Source organism: Triturus cristatus, chromosome 5_2 (assembly GCF_964204655.1).
Source record: "Triturus cristatus chromosome 5_2, aTriCri1.1, whole genome shotgun sequence".
Classification (NCBI taxonomy): Eukaryota; Metazoa; Chordata; class Amphibia; order Caudata; family Salamandridae; genus Triturus; species Triturus cristatus.
In genome coordinates this window covers 337,615,834-337,634,541 of record NC_140588.1, presented here as the reverse complement: position 1 = coordinate 337,634,541, position 18,708 = coordinate 337,615,834, and the positions used below count along the sequence as shown (strand labels likewise).

The window sequence follows — 18,708 nt, the reverse complement described above, 5'->3', positions numbered from 1 at the left end:
TTAAACATTAGTCCTTCAAATATTTGGTGGAGTATCAGTCTGACACCAGTAATAATGTCAGAAACACCTACTCTACCCCTTCCCATTAGTCTTTGCCCCACGCTAAACATTGGCCCTTCCTGGCTCCACTCTCAATTTCACATCACCTGTAGATGTGCATGAAACTATAGAATTCCATTGGATATTGTACTAGCTTAGTATATTTTTTATCAGGAGGGAGGGAGAGGTGTGAGCTATAACAGCTCTGTGACTGCATCAGCACATAGAGGGAAAGAGTATAAAATGAGGCCATGTGTACCACATTTGTGAGACTCAGTAATCAGTCACAAACTGGTTACCGGTCGCAAAAGCAATAGTTTTGTATGTAAGAAAATCATTTGCAGGCATCGATTTAACAATACAGAGGGCTGCTTCCTCTGTTCCATATCCCAGGTTGCCTATTTCAGAGTGGAATACTCTGCTAAAACAGTTTCCATTGTTTTAAAGCTGAAAATGGATGATTATTAGTAAAATAAAGTGCCGTAAAAATGCCGCTAAATTTCCATATTTGTGCCGCTAAATTTGCTAATCCATGCCGCAATATCCTGGGGGGTCTGTATTACACAGACTGCTCTCTCCGAGCGGCACACTACCTCCCACCGCTGGAACTCTCCTCAGAACTGCCATCACCTACTGGAAACCGGCATTAAAATACACAAATACTCTTCCCGCATACGCATCAAATATTCCCTTGCTAGGCATTTCAACCACTTCAGGAACACTTACCACTCGTAGGTTGGACCCATGGACGCAGGCTGGAGTGACAACAATAGGGAACGAATTTGGTGATAAAATGCTACTTACACACATCGATTTTATCAATGAGAGGGGTGTCTCAGATTCACTGTTTATGACCTGACACGGTACATCAAGAAATATTGGGCACCCCAGGGAGCAGAACCTGACACCCATGAGCTAGTTCATCTTATGTACCTTATGGGGACTGGTAGCCACCTATTGAGATGGTTCTACCATAGCATACGTACTCAGCATCCTACCCCCCTCGCCGCTGAGGAAAATAAAAATCTATGAGGCCTATGTGTCCCCATGTGCCCCCCCCGAACGCTTATGTGCACATACATGTAACCTATGTATTTCCCCTCCATGGCCTTTCTATCATGATGCTTATGCTATAACGTGGCCTGCCATCATCCAGTCTCCCATGAGAGAAACGACAAATCTGTATTGAGGCCTACACGTTTTTCATCATGTTTTCCTGCATTTTCCTGAAGCCCATGTTTATGGCTCAGCCAGAGCCGAAAAGAGGTTTCATGCCTCAGAACGCTCTGAAAGCTACAGCTACGTATCCTTGGCCTTGCACACTTGGGCCTCAGCCAAAGGGGCCCCGACCGAGGTGTCGAGACAGTATTGAGCACGGTTATCTGCTTACTCTTACTGAAACCACATTCTTGCCTGGTGAAGGAGGAATGAACGCGACCCATCTGCAAGGAGGGAGCCCAGCCCTACTGTCTCTCTTTGTGAGATTGCAAAGCTCACGTCAGTAAAAAGCCCATAGCCCCCATGTAAGGCCTCTGCAGTAAATGAAGTAAATGAAGAAATAGATGCCACATCGGCTCTTGGTGATGAGCAACCTATGTCACAAATCAGTCCCTGCTCCAGACATCGGATATCAGATAATACAAGATGTGCTGGTCGTTCTGACACTGAAGGCCTCACTCACTGAAGGCCTCACTTCCAGACTTGTCCGGTTGCATAGCAACCCTCCCCACGTCAGTTACACGTCATGCTCGAGTTGAGCACAAGTAAGGCAAAGTTCCAGTACAATTCCAGCAGATCACGCAACCCCCTCCAGGTATCCACCCACACATGACAAATTACCCATTATCATCAAGTGGACGCCCACATGGACGCCCACCTTCACGCCTACTTACACGCCCACATGCTCTTATCTCATTCTCTCTTGCTCTTTTGCTTACGTACAATTGAGAAATATATATATACTGTACTCTGTGAATAATGTTTTGAGAATATGGAGAATACTTTTGAGTCCCTTTCCAGATCCTTTTTTGGTGATGGTAATATTCTCCCTTTGACTCGAGTTATTGGAATAAAGCCCTTTTAGAACCTGATACCACAGACTCAGCCTCTTGCTTTATGCATGATCCTATTGATATTCTGAAATACATAGAGCGTAATATTTTATTTACCACATAATGGCGCCCGAACAGTTACATCTCTTTCCCCACACGCCGGAGATGAAGGTCCAGTTTTGCCCCCTTCCATAGCCGTGACGGACTTCAAGCGCGCACGTCGCGGGTCTTCCCGCCAACTCCCTCAGGCCAACGAAGGGGACAGACTGCGACCAGGCATCCATACGAGGCGGTGAGGAACGCAGATTGTCCTACCCAGAGCCCACCTGCGAGAGAGCTGTGTCCGAGGTATACAGAGGCCCACCAGATTCCGAAGTTCCGAAGTATCCAAGTCACGAGTCGAGTCCAGTCCAGTTTGGTCTAGTCCAGTTCAGTTCCGAGGCCTTCCGTTCCGTGCTACCCGGTGAGTACCGTTGCTGGGGAGGCAGTTAGACGTGCACATTAGGTTGTGCCGGTCAAGACGGGTTTGGGTACACAAATCCGGTCTGCACTGTTTCAGCAGTGTATCTGTACTGTTTAGCAGTATATCTAGTATGTCTTGCATATAATTCAGTATTCTCTAGTGTTAGTATTATGTCAGTAACTAGTTTCCTATTAGTTATCATCGTTCGTTAAATGTTAAATGTTAAATGTTTTAATATGTTTTAAAAATTGTGGTATGAATGAGTGTTCATTATTGTGTTTATTGTAATTTATTGTGTTTAAAATCAAGTAGCAAAGTTTAAAGATGCCGTTCTTTTCAAAATTAAGACAGATCAAAACTAGAAAAGGGGTACTCGAGGAAGCTGTTCCCATTCCACCTAGGGACACTCCAGGGTACTTTTTGTATCATAAACATGGCCTAGATGCCGTATTATATCTCGATTTGTGGGTGGACTACACCAAGGATTTAGCAGAGAATCAGAGATGGCCCGCAGCTGGGACCTGGGATGCAGATTGCATCATGAGAGTAGAAGAAGAGTTATGGAAAAAGACAGCCAGACAGTCACAGAAAAATGCCATTGAATTATGGCGTAAAGAATTGCATAGACGCACAGAGAAAGCGCTCAGAAAAGAAGAGAAAAGTAGGGAGGATTCAGACAAAGCCCGAGAAAACGTATTAGTTGAGGAAGGTATCCGAGTAAAAGCAGAACAAGTAGACAGACAACGAAACACTCTTATGAAAGAGAAAATGTAGACCAGCTCGGAAGGATGCCATTGAGTTTTGGCGCAAGGAGTCACATAGGAGGACAGAGTAAGTGTTTCACGAAGCAGAGAGAAGTAGACTGGAGTCTGGAAAAGCCAAGGAAAAGATGTTACAGGAGGAAGTGGAGCAGGTAAAATGAGCGCAGGCTGACAGAGAAAGAAATACTGACGTTGCTGGTATTTATCCCGTCCTTTCAGAGGACCTAGCAAGAGTGGCCCCAGTAGAAGGTCCAGTTAGAGTGCCACCGCAAGTACCACGATACATATAATAATGATATAGTAGCCCAAAGGTTCTTGAGCCTCCCACCAAACGAACAGCGCATAGCTGGTGTTTTCATGGTCCAACATTTGATTACGTTGTTAAAAGGGACTTGAGAGGGGTGTAGCTAGGGTAATAGCAACACCTGTGATTTGATGACACCCCTAATGTACAAAGTGTTAACGAAAAAAATAATTAGTGAAAAGTTTAGCTTGAAAAAAAGAATTGTGGGTATTTCGAATTTGCAAATTGTTCAAGAATACAGGTTTGTGTTCTTGGTGGTCCAGTGAGCCAATGTGCTGGGTCAAGACGGTAAGATTATGACCCCCTGAGAGCAAATTGTATGTAAAAATAATTTTTCAATTGGGCGAATTATTGCAGTTTTTATGGAATTGAGTAGTCTTTTTGTCTTTGACAGCTTCAGAGTGAGGAGAAGGTGGGGGCTGTGTAGAGCAGAATGTGATACAGAAATCGGAGACAGATTCTGACCTTGTAGCCAGTGTAGGTGGGGGCCGGTGAGAGGAGCAGAACAGAGGCACTGCTTAGAAAGCTTCTCTGACATCGCATCTGTGTAATGCCTGCAGCGGAGAGCCTTGGGGGCCAGGAGTAGGAAAAACAAAAAAAGATGGCTGGCAGCCCAGGCTCAGGCCGCGCTGAGGGGCTATTTTTAGCTTCTCTGATAAGACAGGGCAGCTGAGAAATGTAAGTCGAGAAAGATTCCCTTGTTCTATTCTGTGCAAAACTAGTGCCCCGAGGAAATGTCTATGGAGAAGATTTGTTTTATTTTTTAGCAAATGTTATATTGCTTCTGGCCAGAAAGTAAAATGTTGCTCTTGCTTGGAATTTTAAGGGCTATGTGCCTATATAAAAACGATTTTCAAATTCAGACATTTTTGAATTGTGGCCACAAGCTGCCACCAGTTGCATTGGATAAATGATCCAGTGGTTAAAAGTCTGTGGGGAGAGATGAGAGGTGCGTCTTCGTCTGGGACATTAGGGTACATTGTGTTGACGAAGATGCATAGCTCATTTTTATGAAGAAAAAAAAAACAAACAGGTTCGTGTGTTCTTCGTTTTTGATTATTCTTGCTGATTCTGTATGTCAGACTTGACACGGTGATTTCAGATGGGGGTGTATAGGGCAGGTAAATAAGTTATTGATTATAAGCCTGACAAATTAAGCAGGCCAGAGTGTTCGCCTCTGAGCTGTAGGTACTATAATTGCGCATCGCTGCTCATTTATATATGTTAGTGTAATTGTCTATGCTTTCTGTGCTTGGTATACTGATGGCTTGGCATATGTATTTTATATATGTTTTGTTTTTGTGTTGTATTGACCAGTCTGTTTAGCGTTTAATACAAAGTTCTCCTGTGCAGTACCGAGATAGTCGTGACGACGGCGATCTTTGCACAGCGCTTGGCTGGAACTTGTTCACAATTACTAAATTTCACAGACATGATATTACCTTTATCATGCTGTCAAAATAGCAGACAACACGTTATCAGTGTATGTCTAATTGGTGTTGGAGATGAATGAAATAAAAGAAAACGTTATGCAAGACTAAAATATTTTTCACATGACTGCCTTTCTCTTATAGACAGGCAGCCTCGGTCATATGTTTCCAGATTGGACATTAAGGAACCATTATGATCTGTGCACTCGCATCTTACCTCTTGAAAGGCCTGTTTTAAATAAGGACTGCCACCCCAGAGTGACAAATGAGGCTCGGTATTTAGGGTAATGAGAAAATATCTGACAGGATTTCCTTTTTAAAGTTTGCTTTAGTAAGCTCATTCCTGTAAGTGGTGGCCCCAAAAGTTGACTTGATTTTAAATTAGGCCGTTTATTGTATAGGTGGAAATTATTGCAAAATGACTGATTTCTTTAGCAGATAAATTATTAATTATCAACATTAACAACTGTTCTTAAACTTGGTTTTCCGAATATTTAGGTAATTTAGCATTCCTATTAGGGCCTCCTAGCATTAATATTGACTTCAGGTTGGTGTAGGTTCATGTAATAGGGACATTTGCATATGAGATGTCATTTGGCCAGCTTATGAGCTAACACAATGAGGTTTGTACATTAATTTGAAGGATTTCTCGCCGTTTCAAATACGCTGTGTATCTCCTATAATTTTGCTTACGCCCAGTAGCTACACACAGGGATTAATAGTGTTGACAAGACACAGGGTTTGATAGTGTTTGACAGCAGTGAAATCTGTTTCAGATTTCCTCCTGTCAAAAAGGGGGGGAAGGAGGAGAATATTGGCTTTCTGCTGGCCCCTGAGGAGGTTCGCTTCCCGCTAGCCCCTTAAGAAATTAAGCCCCTTAGAAATTAGCCCCCTTAGAAATTAAGCCGAGGAAATAGGTATGGTGCTTTCCCCTTTTTCTCATGTTTTATTGTGATCTTTCAGGGGAATTAGTCCAAGCCCCTAATACAGCTTCTACTAAAGTCCTCCCTTGGACACAAGAACACACTGTGGCATTTGAAGAATTAAAGAGAGCTTTATGTCAAGCACCAGTTTTAGCAAACCCTGATTACAACAAATCGTTTATGCTTTTTGTGACAGAGCGGGATGGAACAGCACTATCTGTCCTAACACAAGATCATGCAGGAAAACACGAGCCCTGTGCTTATTTTTCTAGTACATTAGACCCAGTAGCACAGGCTTTGCCTGCATGCCTAAAATCAGTTGCAGCAACGGCCTTAGCCATAAGACAAAGTGACTCGATAGTGCTGGGCCACCCTCTGACAGTACAAGTACCACACGCAGTAGAGGTTCTCTTGAACCGGACACAAACACAACACCTGACTGTAGCTAGACTGACAGGCTATGAGCCAACGTTATTTCAACCACACATAGAGATCAGACGATGCAACATACTGAATCCTGCTACCCTTTTGCCCTCCAGTACAGAAAGCGTTTCACCACACGACTGTGTTGAAGTAATACATACCGTGACTAAACCAAGACAAGACTTGACAGACGTTGCACTCCCAGACCCCGACCTAACACTATAAGTTGACGGCTCATGCATGAGGACAGGGGTGGGAGAATTAGTGGCAGCATATGCAGTGACTACTGATACTGTAATAATAGAGACTAAAAGAATAGACATATTGTCAGCACAAGCAGCAGAGCTCATCGCCCTGACACAAGCGTGCATAAGAGCTAAGCACCTGAGAGTAAACATTTACACCGATTCTGTGGCGAGAAAGAGGTTTCTTGACCTCTCATGGGGCCAAGATACAGCATGGCCCCCTTATTCAAGCACTACTGGAAGCAATACATTTACCAACAGCCATAGCTATCCTAAAATGTAAAGCACATACTAGAGCCACAGATACCATTTCCCAAGGCAATGATCTGGCAGACCGAACAGCTAAACAGACAGCTCAGACCCCACTAGACATGACAAAATCACAGATACTATCACTGTCCAAAGCCATGACAGTTAGGGATCCTTCCAAGGATGTACAAGACATACAGACACATGCTACTATGGCCGAATTAAAGAGATGGTCGGAACAAGGAGGGGTACTGACTGATCAGGGTTGGATGAATAAGGGCAAATCCACATGGTTTCTTCCTGATTCGATGGTACAAGTGATTATAAATACCGCACACAGTCCTGCACACTTAGGAGAGAAAGCAATGATAGATAGCTTACAGAATATATGGTTCAACAAGCACCTGCGTGCAGCAGCGAAACAAAAGGTCAGAACATGTATGATCTGTTGCCAATTCAATCCAGGTAAAGGCATTCCGATGGAACAAGGTGGAATCCATCCACCTGACCACCCTTTTGAAGTGCTCCAAATGGATTATATCCAAATAAACAGATGTAGAGGTTACAAATATGTCCTGGTACTAATGAAGCAGGTGTCCCTTCTGTTAGGGTATACCTGGAAATTCCATTGTGTGCGACATCCTGAAGCAGCAGGCCTTGTAGAAAGACATAATCAGACATTAAAAATTTGCGCAGACAAAGGTGTAGATTGGATGGTAGCCCTGCCGGTTGCCCTCTTTTACATGCGAATGGTGGCCCATTCTAGAACAAGCTTATCTCCCTATGAAGTGGTCTTTGGTAGACTACCAAATATGTGGGGCACTCCAATGCCTAAAAGATTACTGATGTTGATAGTAACATGCTGACAGATTACCTGGCTTCCTTGATGTCTGCACTACTCTCTTGTTGTTCGCAGGTTGCTGCCGCCTTCCCTGACAACACCCAGGTCAAAGAATACTCCATCGCTCCTGGATGGAAGGCGCCAAAGTCAGTGCTCTGGACCACGGGGACGGCCGTTAAAGTCAAAGGGCGGAAAGGATGGTTGCACCTTCACCACTCTTTTACAAAGGAAAAAGACTTTGAACTTGGACTTTGGACTTTGAACACCATTTTCTAGAGGAGACTCCCCAGAAGTTTCCACAAAGCTAAACTTTGATCTAAAAAGTCAGAACCCGTTTGATCAATTAAGTCCACTAGGTGGTGAAGCGGTTGAACATGTATTCTGGCTTGCATAAGATCTTGGACAATAACATTGATAAAAAGAGCAAGATGTGCATCACGATAATATGTATCAGCTTAATACTACATGCTATTTTTCCTCCTATTGCCTCACTCTTATACTCCTCCACTAATGATACCATAAAGCACACATTTAGTGATCTGCCATCCCATGAGCTATCATATCGACTTGCCTTACGCAACAATACCTTTATTCAGATGCTGCACCATTCACATCAGACTAGCAATGCTACAGACTGCTGGGTCTGTGGCCGATTTCCCCCGTATCAGAAGGTAAAGGGAGTGTTGCCTCTTTTTCCTTTTCCGTTCTCCCATAATGGTTCTTGCGGAGCATGGTTTGCCTTAATGACATCCATCAACGGTGATGCCAAAGAATACAAAGCAATAACAAGGCTCCACAAGATTGCCCAAAACATACATCAAGACCCAGGCACGTGGACATGGTCCGGTTGGCTCTGGGGATTAATATCGGCTTGGGGATGGAAAGTGTTGACCGTCTGTGGGTTGATACTATTAATGATATTCAGTTGTTGCCTATGTCTGCAGTGTGGCCCGGCCATTTGTGGCCTGTGTGCTACTGCATGTGTTCCACATCCCTATTTACAAAGCATTGAAAATGGAAAAATAATGCTGCAAGAACAGATCGACTGTCTCATGAAAATAGACGTTACATAGGGGGTTCACTAAGGTACAAGGAGGGAATGAGGAAAATAAAAATCTATGAGGCCTATGTGTCCCCATGTGCCCCCCCCGAACGCTTATGTGCACATACATGTAACCTATGTATTTCCCCTCCATGGCCTTTCTATCATGATGCTTATGCTATAACGTGGCCTGCCATCATCCAGTCTCCCATGAGAGAAACGACAAATCTGTATTGAGGCCTACACGTTTTTCATCATGTTTTCCTGCATTTTCCTGAAGCCCATGTTTATGGCTCAGCCAGAGCCGAAAAGAGGTTTCATGCCTCAGAACGCTCTGAAAGCTACAGCTACGTATCCTTGGCCTTGCACACTTGGGCCTCAGCCAAAGGGGCCCCGACCGAGGTGTCGAGACAGTATTGAGCACGGTTATCTGCTTACTCTTACTGAAACCACATTCTTGCCTGGTGAAGGAGGAATGAACGCGACCCATCTGCAAGGAGGGAGCCCAGCCCTACTGTCTCTCTTTGTGAGATTGCAAAGCTCACGTCAGTAAAAAGCCCATAGCCCCCATGTAAGGCCTCTGCAGTAAATGAAGTAAATGAAGAAATAGATGCCACATCGGCTCTTGGTGATGAGCAACCTATGTCACAAATCAGTCCCTGCTCCAGACATCGGATATCAGATAATACAAGATGTGCTGGTCGTTCTGACACTGAAGGCCTCACTCACTGAAGGCCTCACTTCCAGACTTGTCCGGTTGCATAGCAACCCTCCCCACGTCAGTTACACGTCATGCTCGAGTTGAGCACAAGTAAGGCAAAGTTCCAGTACAATTCCAGCAGATCACGCAACCCCCTCCAGGTATCCACCCACACATGACAAATTACCCATTATCATCAAGTGGACGCCCACATGGACGCCCACCTTCACGCCTACTTACACGCCCACATGCTCTTATCTCATTCTCTCTTGCTCTTTTGCTTACGTACAATTGAGAAATATATATATACTGTACTCTGTGAATAATGTTTTGAGAATATGGAGAATACTTTTGAGTCCCTTTCCAGATCCTTTTTTGGTGATGGTAATATTCTCCCTTTGACTCGAGTTATTGGAATAAAGCCCTTTTAGAACCTGATACCACAGACTCAGCCTCTTGCTTTATGCATGATCCTATTGATATTCTGAAATACATAGAGCGTAATATTTTATTTACCACACCGCAACAAGTACCAAATGGGAACAGGACATTGATAGGCCATTGACTGACAAGGAATGGGCAACAGTATTAGAACACCCAGAACGAAGCTCCTGTAACTCCGGTTTTAAGTTCATTCAATACATGATCACACAAAGAGCGTACCTGACCCCCCCCCCCCCCCCCCATCGACTGCATGCCATTTTCCCTACTCTCCTACCACATTGTCCTAGATGCTCCAAGCAAGACGCTAATTTATTATATATGCTATGGGACTGTCCTACCTTGAAAGCATATTGGGGGGGAATAATCACTATTTTACAGGAGGTGGTGCGGAACATGGGATGGCATAAAGTGGAAGCACGTATATTAGGTCTACACAAAAGACGTAAAGAACTTAAAGTACAAACCAGGTTTGCAGACTTGGCTTTACTCCTTGCCAAACGAGGTATCACTAGGAGGTGGAAATCTCAAAGAACCCCCACAATACTCAGTTGGAAAGATGAAGTAGAGAGGTGGGGACTAGCAGAGAGTACGGCGATCCGCAGGGAGGAGAAAAGAGGCCTACAGAAGCAACCTATTGCTATGAGCTGGGAAAAACTGTTGGAAACTTTTAAAGCATTCGATATTCTTAAGTTAGACGTTAAACTCAGTGACTACATTTCTGCTAATTAATTTATGTATATGTGAACTTCCGTTATCTAGATTTGATATGCACTCGATCAGTGTGTTCACTATGGGCACTAGGCAACTGTTAACTGAACTGGTAAAGATGTGAGGAGGTAGTGGCTCATCAGCAGGGGTGGGGGGATAATAAACCATATGTTCCTGCCTATTTATTTATCCAGGTACCAATGTAATTGCAACACAACATGACATGAAGAAATGATCGGTTAAAAAGACACCTGCTCAACTGAATACCCGTGTAGGTGGGACCATGTTTGTATTACACGGATGCAAAATGTCATGTCTTCTCTTGAGCTTTGTTGCCATACTACATATGTGTATGGTCATATTTTGGTAAAAACATTTGTACACCTTTTCTACCTGTTCTGAAACTGGATAAAATTAATAAAGTTTGTTTAAAAAAAAAAAGTACGTAGGAGTCGGTGAAGGGTTCTTAACCTCAAGGCCCAAAGTGCAAGATTGTGAAGGTTTCAGCTTCACACTGTTCACTCATATTCTAATAGAAGATCCTCCCTCATAAGCAGTAGCTATTAATGAACCAAGGTAATTAGACATTTCAGTTTTGTACCAAAAGATTTTTAGTACCGCCCTGCGAATCCCTGGTACTGGAGGCAAGGCATAGTGGAGATTTGAGTTTCAGTCCAGGAGGAAGGTATCTTCCATCAACCTTTTTGGGAAAATTCTAGGGAACAGAAAGGATGGCATTCCCCATCTTCACTGGCGAAAAATAGGTCTACCTTTGGATGCCCCCATATGAGATTGTCTGTCTGCCTATTGAGGATGTCTGCCAGAGGATTAGCTAATATTCACATGTTACTGCCCAGGGTCCAAATTCAAAGAGGCATGGCTTCCAAACAAAGAGCACTCAATACAAACCCTCGTTCAAATAAGCCATAGCACTTGTTTTAACATGTCGCAATAAGCGATAATTTAAATGCACACCACATTCCAATGGAGCGTTGTCTTTCACCACTTCCACTTAAGAGGAATGAGTACGTTTTAGAAATGCTATGGGTTCCGAATAAGACACAGGACCTTGAATTTTGAAAATGTGTGTGGAACTGGGAGCATCTCCGGCAAGACGTCAGCAATAAAATACCCATTCTTTTACTCATACTTTAGACTTAAGTGAGCCATTGGAGTCAGATGAACACTTGTGGTGCCATCCCTGATGCATATGGAGCTGCACTTTCTTTCATTGGTGCCAAAACCAGCATCGTGCCACTACCACTTTTGGTACAGTGGAGACAGGTCTACTGAACTTCCGCAGAGCCACTTATCTTGCAACACTCTTGGTGCCACATGAGCTGCTGCAGTACCAAGAACCAGACCCAGAGCAGCTACTGCTGGCAAGGTCTTCTTTAGTCAATGACCCTGGACACTGGCAGCACCAGGGGGTGTGTTATATGGCTTCACCATCATGACCTCAAATAACAGCAACATGCCTTTATGAAAAGCCTTTACCAGTGCTGGATCTCTTGAGGCAGGAAGGAAACTCACATTATGCTGTAGCTTCTGCAGTATTCATCACATTGGACAATGAGAGTGAAGTGTCCTCCCTCCACAGTTGGAGAGCAGTGTTGGTGTTCTATACTAGAACCTGGTTTTATAAGAACAATATCTCCTGTAAATGCTTTTCTTTTGTTTGACTGGCGAGAGGGAAGCTTCTGTGAGTGAAGATTAGGTCTTTCATGACTTACTAGTTTGTAAGAGAGGAGCGTAAAAAAAAAAGTTTACCTCCCTCCCTTTGTGTCCTCGGTGAGGAAGAGAGAAGGAATGTCTTTTTCAGTTAGACTTTATCATACATTATCCTGCACTATTATCATTCAGATCTTGCATTCATTCATTGGCAAGACATTTGATGTGTTCTCAATAGGTCCACGCCAGGAGCTCTTCGAAGTCCCCCTGTAGAACAATAGGTGATGGGTGTTAAAAACCTGGCCACAGTCCTCAGGCTCGCTCAGGATATTATAAAACAACAGTTAAAAACCCCAGACATAAGAGGTAAAGCAGACTCTCCTCCCTGCCTTAGGCAAACCTCAAGCCATTATCTGCAGAAAGGAAGCTAAAATGTGTGAACTCCCTGGTCATAGTCTCTACTATCGGCACACTGCTTTCCTTATTTTACTTATCTGCCTTAGTCCCTATTCGCTCTCCAGCCCAAGGTTTATTGCTTCTGCACCAGACTTTCTTCTTATGAAGCTTATTGTGTCTTGCCTATGAGCGATGTGGTGCATCAGTCCCTCCCAGACCATGCCTTGGAGTCGCCCGGTCGGTTTCCAATCCCACCCTCTTCTGCAAGGTCCTGGTCTCCTTGACTGTTGGTCCTCTTTTGTGTCTTAGAATTTCCACTGTTCCTCTTCAGCCTCCCATTAGTCCATGGCTGTTTTCCCGCTCTCTCTGCCGTAATGGTAGGCCCCAAAAACACCAGGTACTTTAGAACTGTTATTGCACTTTGCAGCATCTTGACAGATGCTGAGAAATCTCTGGACTTCATCTCTGACATCCCACCCATTGGCACAGTGACAGATCACTGCTGAGGTCCCTTGGTTTTCTGCCATCACTGTGTTCTCTCTTTTGATCATATGTAAGGCTGGTCCTACTTGATGGTTACATGCTCCCCTTCTAGTCTGTTGTCCCAGTGTAGTAAATTCCCACAATTAATCCACTAAGTCTTATCTGCCACTCTCTCGCCGAGGGTGTTCCAATGCATCAGTGAGCCTTATTCACAAGAGTTGTGCTCAACTCAATAAGGGTCGTCCTCCCCACCTCACTTTATTTTATTTATGCAGTTTTATAGAGTACAAACAACCAATGGGATGGCAGAGCACTTTACATACGAACATTTTTATACATTAGTGGATACTCGTGCTTTTCACATCAGCTATCTTCACTTGGTGTCGTTTAGTTATATAGGTTTTCTATGCGGCAATGGCATCTAATCAAATAAGCTGCCCTAGGAAAGCAGAAAAAAGGTTCATAATGAAGCTAGTCTTTTAGGCCTAGAGCTCACCCAGGGCGACCACAGTTCATCATGATTCCTTGCTGTTGGTGCACTGTTCCCGGTGACCTACTAAACGGTTACTTGGATCAACCACTGACGAGCTGACTTCTTAGCCAGAAGCCACCACTAGTTGGTGGTGGTAGGTCCCCCAGCTCTGGGGCTCCAACCCAGCAGTGCTTTACAACACAGTAGTCTGTGTCCAAACATAATAAAAAAACAATAACCGTGCTAAAACTCATTTAGATAATCATTTGGAGACAAAACTCACAAGTCTAAGCATGTATCTAACCGGAATCATCAGGTATCTGGCCAAAATCCCACTTCTTGGTGACAACAGGTCTGTTAAATCCTCTTAAAATGTAATGTATTGAGGCTTTAGCGGTGAAATGCAGGGTTTATTTGGCATCCAGTAGATTGATTCTGGTGATCTCTAGTAGCATGGCTGCCTCCACGAAGAATTTGTAGATCTGTGTGATCGAAGGGCATGTACGCTTCTGAGTCGTTCTGGTCAAGTACATGCCTGCCCACATCACCAAGGTCGCCGAGCAGACTGGGGATTTGTCGCAACAGCAGCCGGGTCAGAAGGCAGCGCCCTGCTCTCAGGCATCCGCTACTCTTCTACGCTGGCAGATGCAGTGACTCTGCCTGTAGGGCAGGCAACCAGAGAAGTAGACTGCTAGAACTACTAGGCAGGAGCTTACTGTAGCGGACTCTCATATGTGGCAGCGCCATGGTGTCAGACGTGGATGAGCACATGTGGGGGGGGAGGCAGGCGGATCGGCATATAGCCCCAAATCTCACTAGAATACTGCTTTGGTAGAATTGTATGGCAAGGCACAACTTAGTACTGTTAACACACAAGAAAATATAGACTACGTAAAAGACATAGAAGGATACATTTAGAAACCTGATAGGTGACACAAATAGCCGCATTTTATTTTTACTGGTAAATCAGTTTCTAAAAAAAGAAAATCAGGAGGTGTTCCTTACAAGCCGTCCATGCTTTTAGTCTCGACCTTATGGGAGAGTTCCAATCTATAGCCATAAACACAAACAAGTCAGACAAGGACTCACTTCAGGTGCAAGAGAACAACTTTCCTGGCAGTAAATAATAAAAGTGTGTTGATGTTGGGCAACGCATAGTATTGAAGAAGAAAAATTAGTCCTTGAATTTAGCTTGTCATTTTCCCCATGCAAGTGAGACCCCACTGGACAATATAGTGCCTGTGATCTTTGTTAAATCTCCAAAGTTTAGAAGCGCTTTTGTGGAAGGAGAAATCTCATCAACAACCACTATAAAATTCACAGCATTTTTTCATATTTTGCAATCACATTTCACTGTCGCTTATTCCTGGTTAAATTTCATGTTCAGATTCTTTCGCTTTCATGGCGGGCAAGCGCCTCTGGCAGGGTTGTCCCGCATGGGCCCTGGAAATGAAAACTGAAATGAAACAAATGTTTAAGATTAATTTGTTTCCATCATATGTGAAGAAGACAAACAGGATCGAAGCACAAAATATACAGTTTGAAAATTACTTCAGCATTTAAAAATTAGGCATAAAATGTTTTGAATTGTGTCAGATGACTTTCAAGATCACTGTAAACTACCTTTGCATGGCCTGTTACTGCACTGCTTGAAACATCGGTAAATTATTTTTTCCACCAGTTTTGTACGATTCTGATACTTGGTATGGCAAATAACACGCAGCCATCCACTGCTTACTACAGCCAAATAACAACCTGTCGAACAATTATGAGAGGCGAGTACAAAGAGGCTTTTTTATGTAGTTGGGCAAGGTAGGCCATCTTCACTGTGGGCTTCTTCGCACTGAGTAGTATAGCTCAAAAGACACAGAACTGGAGTGTTTTTTTCTATAGGCAAAGTCATACTACACGATTAATACAAGTTGACATCTTGGTTTCCCTTCTACTGGTAGTTTGAAGACATCCTTCTTTCAAAACTCCATGAAATCTCAAGCTCTCCAGGTCAATCTGCTGAGGTCAGGTTTGGCACAATACATATTGCTAACAAAAAATCCAAGGCACATCCGCAGCCCGACCTCCGGCATAAGAAGGGGAAACTCATACAGAGAGTTACAAAGCCTGTATTGACCCCCATCAGTACAGCAACGTAACTCAGATAACTCCAAGAATGTTTTCAAAAATAGCCAGGAGTAGCCAGTGTACCAAGGGTAGGAACCTGGCCATCAACCAAAACTCTGAAGGAATCCAACTCCAGATCGAAGAACTACCAGCAGGGGCTCCTGCGTAGCAGCAACCGCATTTCTCTTAGTATACATTTCGGAAAAACGAAAGAAACAATTGTAAGAAGGAGATGCAGGAGAATTAGAGATGAATGAACATAAGCAGAGGGGCCTTTAAGAACCTCTGACTTAATGGTCGCCTGGCAAAAACTGCTTAACAGGTTTTCAGCAGGAGGAAATCTTGCATTAAATTTTAGATACAGAACGTCATGGCAGTCTCCCACCGAGGATTGGAAAAGTCAAACACGCAATCCTCAGAGTGAGGACACCAAGAGAGACACCTCAGACCAAACTGTCCACAGGACCCAAAGCAAGCATAAGCTGGAAAGAGCAAAGATTTAAAAAAAGTGGAACAATGCTGCTGGGCCACTACGGTGGTCAAACATCCTCCAACAGCGTACACCTGGTAATGCATGAACAGAGTATGAAAGCGGCAGCAGCTAGAGACTTCACATTGTCTCGAAGGAATGGAGGGGATTCATTCTGGTAAACATTCTTGCACAAGTCCATCACTCCTTGAGAGGAAGAAGCAAAAGCAGAAGGATCTAGAAAGGTCCATCTTCCACCCGCCAACAGAAGAAGCAGTACTTTGGTTTGGACAGGGAAAGAATAAGCAGCAGAAAGAGTAAACTGACTCGCTCTGGTACTAAGAGTTCACCTGCCTACTGCCTACTGACCTCCAATGGTAAAGTGTCTTCTAAACGTCATACTGCATATTGCAGAGCTAGAAGGGGGAATCCTTGAGAGAAGGCTGGCAGGGTGGAGAGGAGGGAAAGGATACGCAAGCCTAGAGAAGCATTAGATGGGTGTCACAGGGGCATAAAGCACTAAGCAGAAAGGCCTTTTCAGGTCTAGGCATGCAGGCATAAGTGGTACCAACACCTTAAGGCAAGGGTGGGCACTTCTGTCTAACAGAAGGAGAGAAAATCTCCAAGTTCCCATCAGACTGAAGGAGAGTGGAGGTCTGAAAGTGGGTAACTAGATATGAAACAGGCATCCAAACAAGAGGTCTGCTTGTACAGACCTCCTGTACAAGCAAAGCTTCACCATCTATGTTGAGGTTCATATGATCTCACTTTCGAAAGTAGTGCTGTGTTAGTGCCTTCCATTCCCTTCTTCGGTGCTGAAGCAAAGCCAATGCATTAACCACAAATGATAGATTTCCCCACTTCCCCTACTGTGTCAAGCGAGTGGGTTCAATCACTTATTTGAGCAGATAAAATGTCAATACATTTGAGGGAGTCTGGGGGCAGGATATTACCCAATATTTTCGTATGCCCCAGATTGGTGCATTATATCCTAAAGCGACTCACCCAGGAAAATGTAATCTATTTTCTTGTTTTTATGAGGACATGAAAAATGTGGTGTTTCTAGTGGGAGTGTGGACTCTTCAGCTATTTGTGAGAAATCACTCTCTTATGCTTTGTTGAAGGACAACGATGAGATTGCGGTCTTACAGTGTTGGTTTTCATTGAAAATGTGCAAAGGTCCATTACTCAGGTGAAATCAGCTCCTATTTTCACTTGAATGGACTAGAATCTGATCTGCAATGATGGGAACGAGGTCAGCAAAAAAGCAATCATTTTCATTATTGGGAATGTAGACACAGAATGTGTCTGTCTGTCCATCATTAACCTTACTAGCAATGTCATGAAAAACTCCATGTTTAGGGGGACATGTCTATTGCCTTTTCTTTTTGAAAGATGAGTTTGTATGGTAATGATATCCCTACTTTCAATGCACTAAGCTCAGAAAATCCATTCCTTTTAGGCATAGGCTATAGACAGCTTAAGCTGTCTGTTGCAAAGATCCATAGTTTGCAACACAACATATATTTAGAGTGTGCCCCTTGCTCATGTCCGGATGGCTTGGTTGCCTATCTCAGTCGTCTGTTCCCAATTTGGTGATTTTCATCCCTAGTCTTGTCCAGGGGCAATCACAGTGCACTGAATGGACAAGGTTTATCCTTTCAATGGATACTTGAGGACTTCTCTCTTTATAAATTTAGATTCAGCACTTCACTGGAGTACGTGTTTCTTTGCTCTCTCCCATACCATGTGCTCTTTTTTCATTACCTCCTCCCCTGCGTTCCCTGTGCTCCTCACCGATATATATTTGTTTTATTCTTCGAGTATTTATGTTCTTTGAAGGTGCGGAAGCTGCAAAGTGCTGGCAGACCACTTGCTTCCTTTTTTGCTCTTCATGAATACTTGTTATCACCTTTTCTTTTGTGCCTTTTAATTTACCTTTCTAACTTGGCTGTGTTTCAGGTTAGATCAGTAAAAAAAATGGTCAATTTTGAATGCATTTGCTTTATAAGAAAACCCACTGCAAGATTACCAGCCATATGTGCACATACCGCTTGACATTTCTATAGGAGAGAACCCAACGGCGGACTTATAGCTCTGCACCTCGCGCTAGTTTTGTTAGTATCAAAGTCCTGCGCACTAACTCTCCAGCACCACGCGTTGTGTGGTGCCTCTGGGTTCCGGATCCTTAATCGATTAAGCGAATGGGGGTGCACCATATAATGAAGTCCAGTCACTCTTGTAGTTTCAAAACCTTTATTCATACTTATTTTTTTATTTTTCTCAATAGCACATACAGCTCAGCCAGCGCATTTCGTTCCAAAACAGTAGGAACTTCTTCAGGGCTTAAGAAAAAGTACATATAAATCCTTTTGCCACGAATAGCAGTGTTGTCAAAGGGACGGGGTATTTTGATAACTGGCATGATGATGCCCTGGGAATTCCCAAACCATCCGGCAGAATAGGCTGGATTGAC

At 43.7% G+C, this 18,708-nt stretch overlaps 1 protein-coding gene across 3 annotated transcripts in view; it reads right to left on the bottom strand.

Moving 5' to 3' along the window:
- Positions 1-14,571: 14,571 nt before the first annotated feature.
- SIRT5 (sirtuin 5) overlaps positions 14,572-18,708 on the bottom strand; it is a 133,273-nt gene continuing 129,136 nt past the window's right edge. For all 3 annotated transcript variants that reach the window (XM_085607106.1, XM_085607107.1, XM_085607108.1), the window contains exon 9: positions 14,572-15,101. In XM_085607106.1, the coding sequence (XP_085463232.1) occupies positions 15,029-15,101 (73 nt within the window). In that variant the 3' untranslated portion in view covers positions 14,572-15,028. The remainder of the gene's footprint in view (positions 15,102-18,708) is intronic.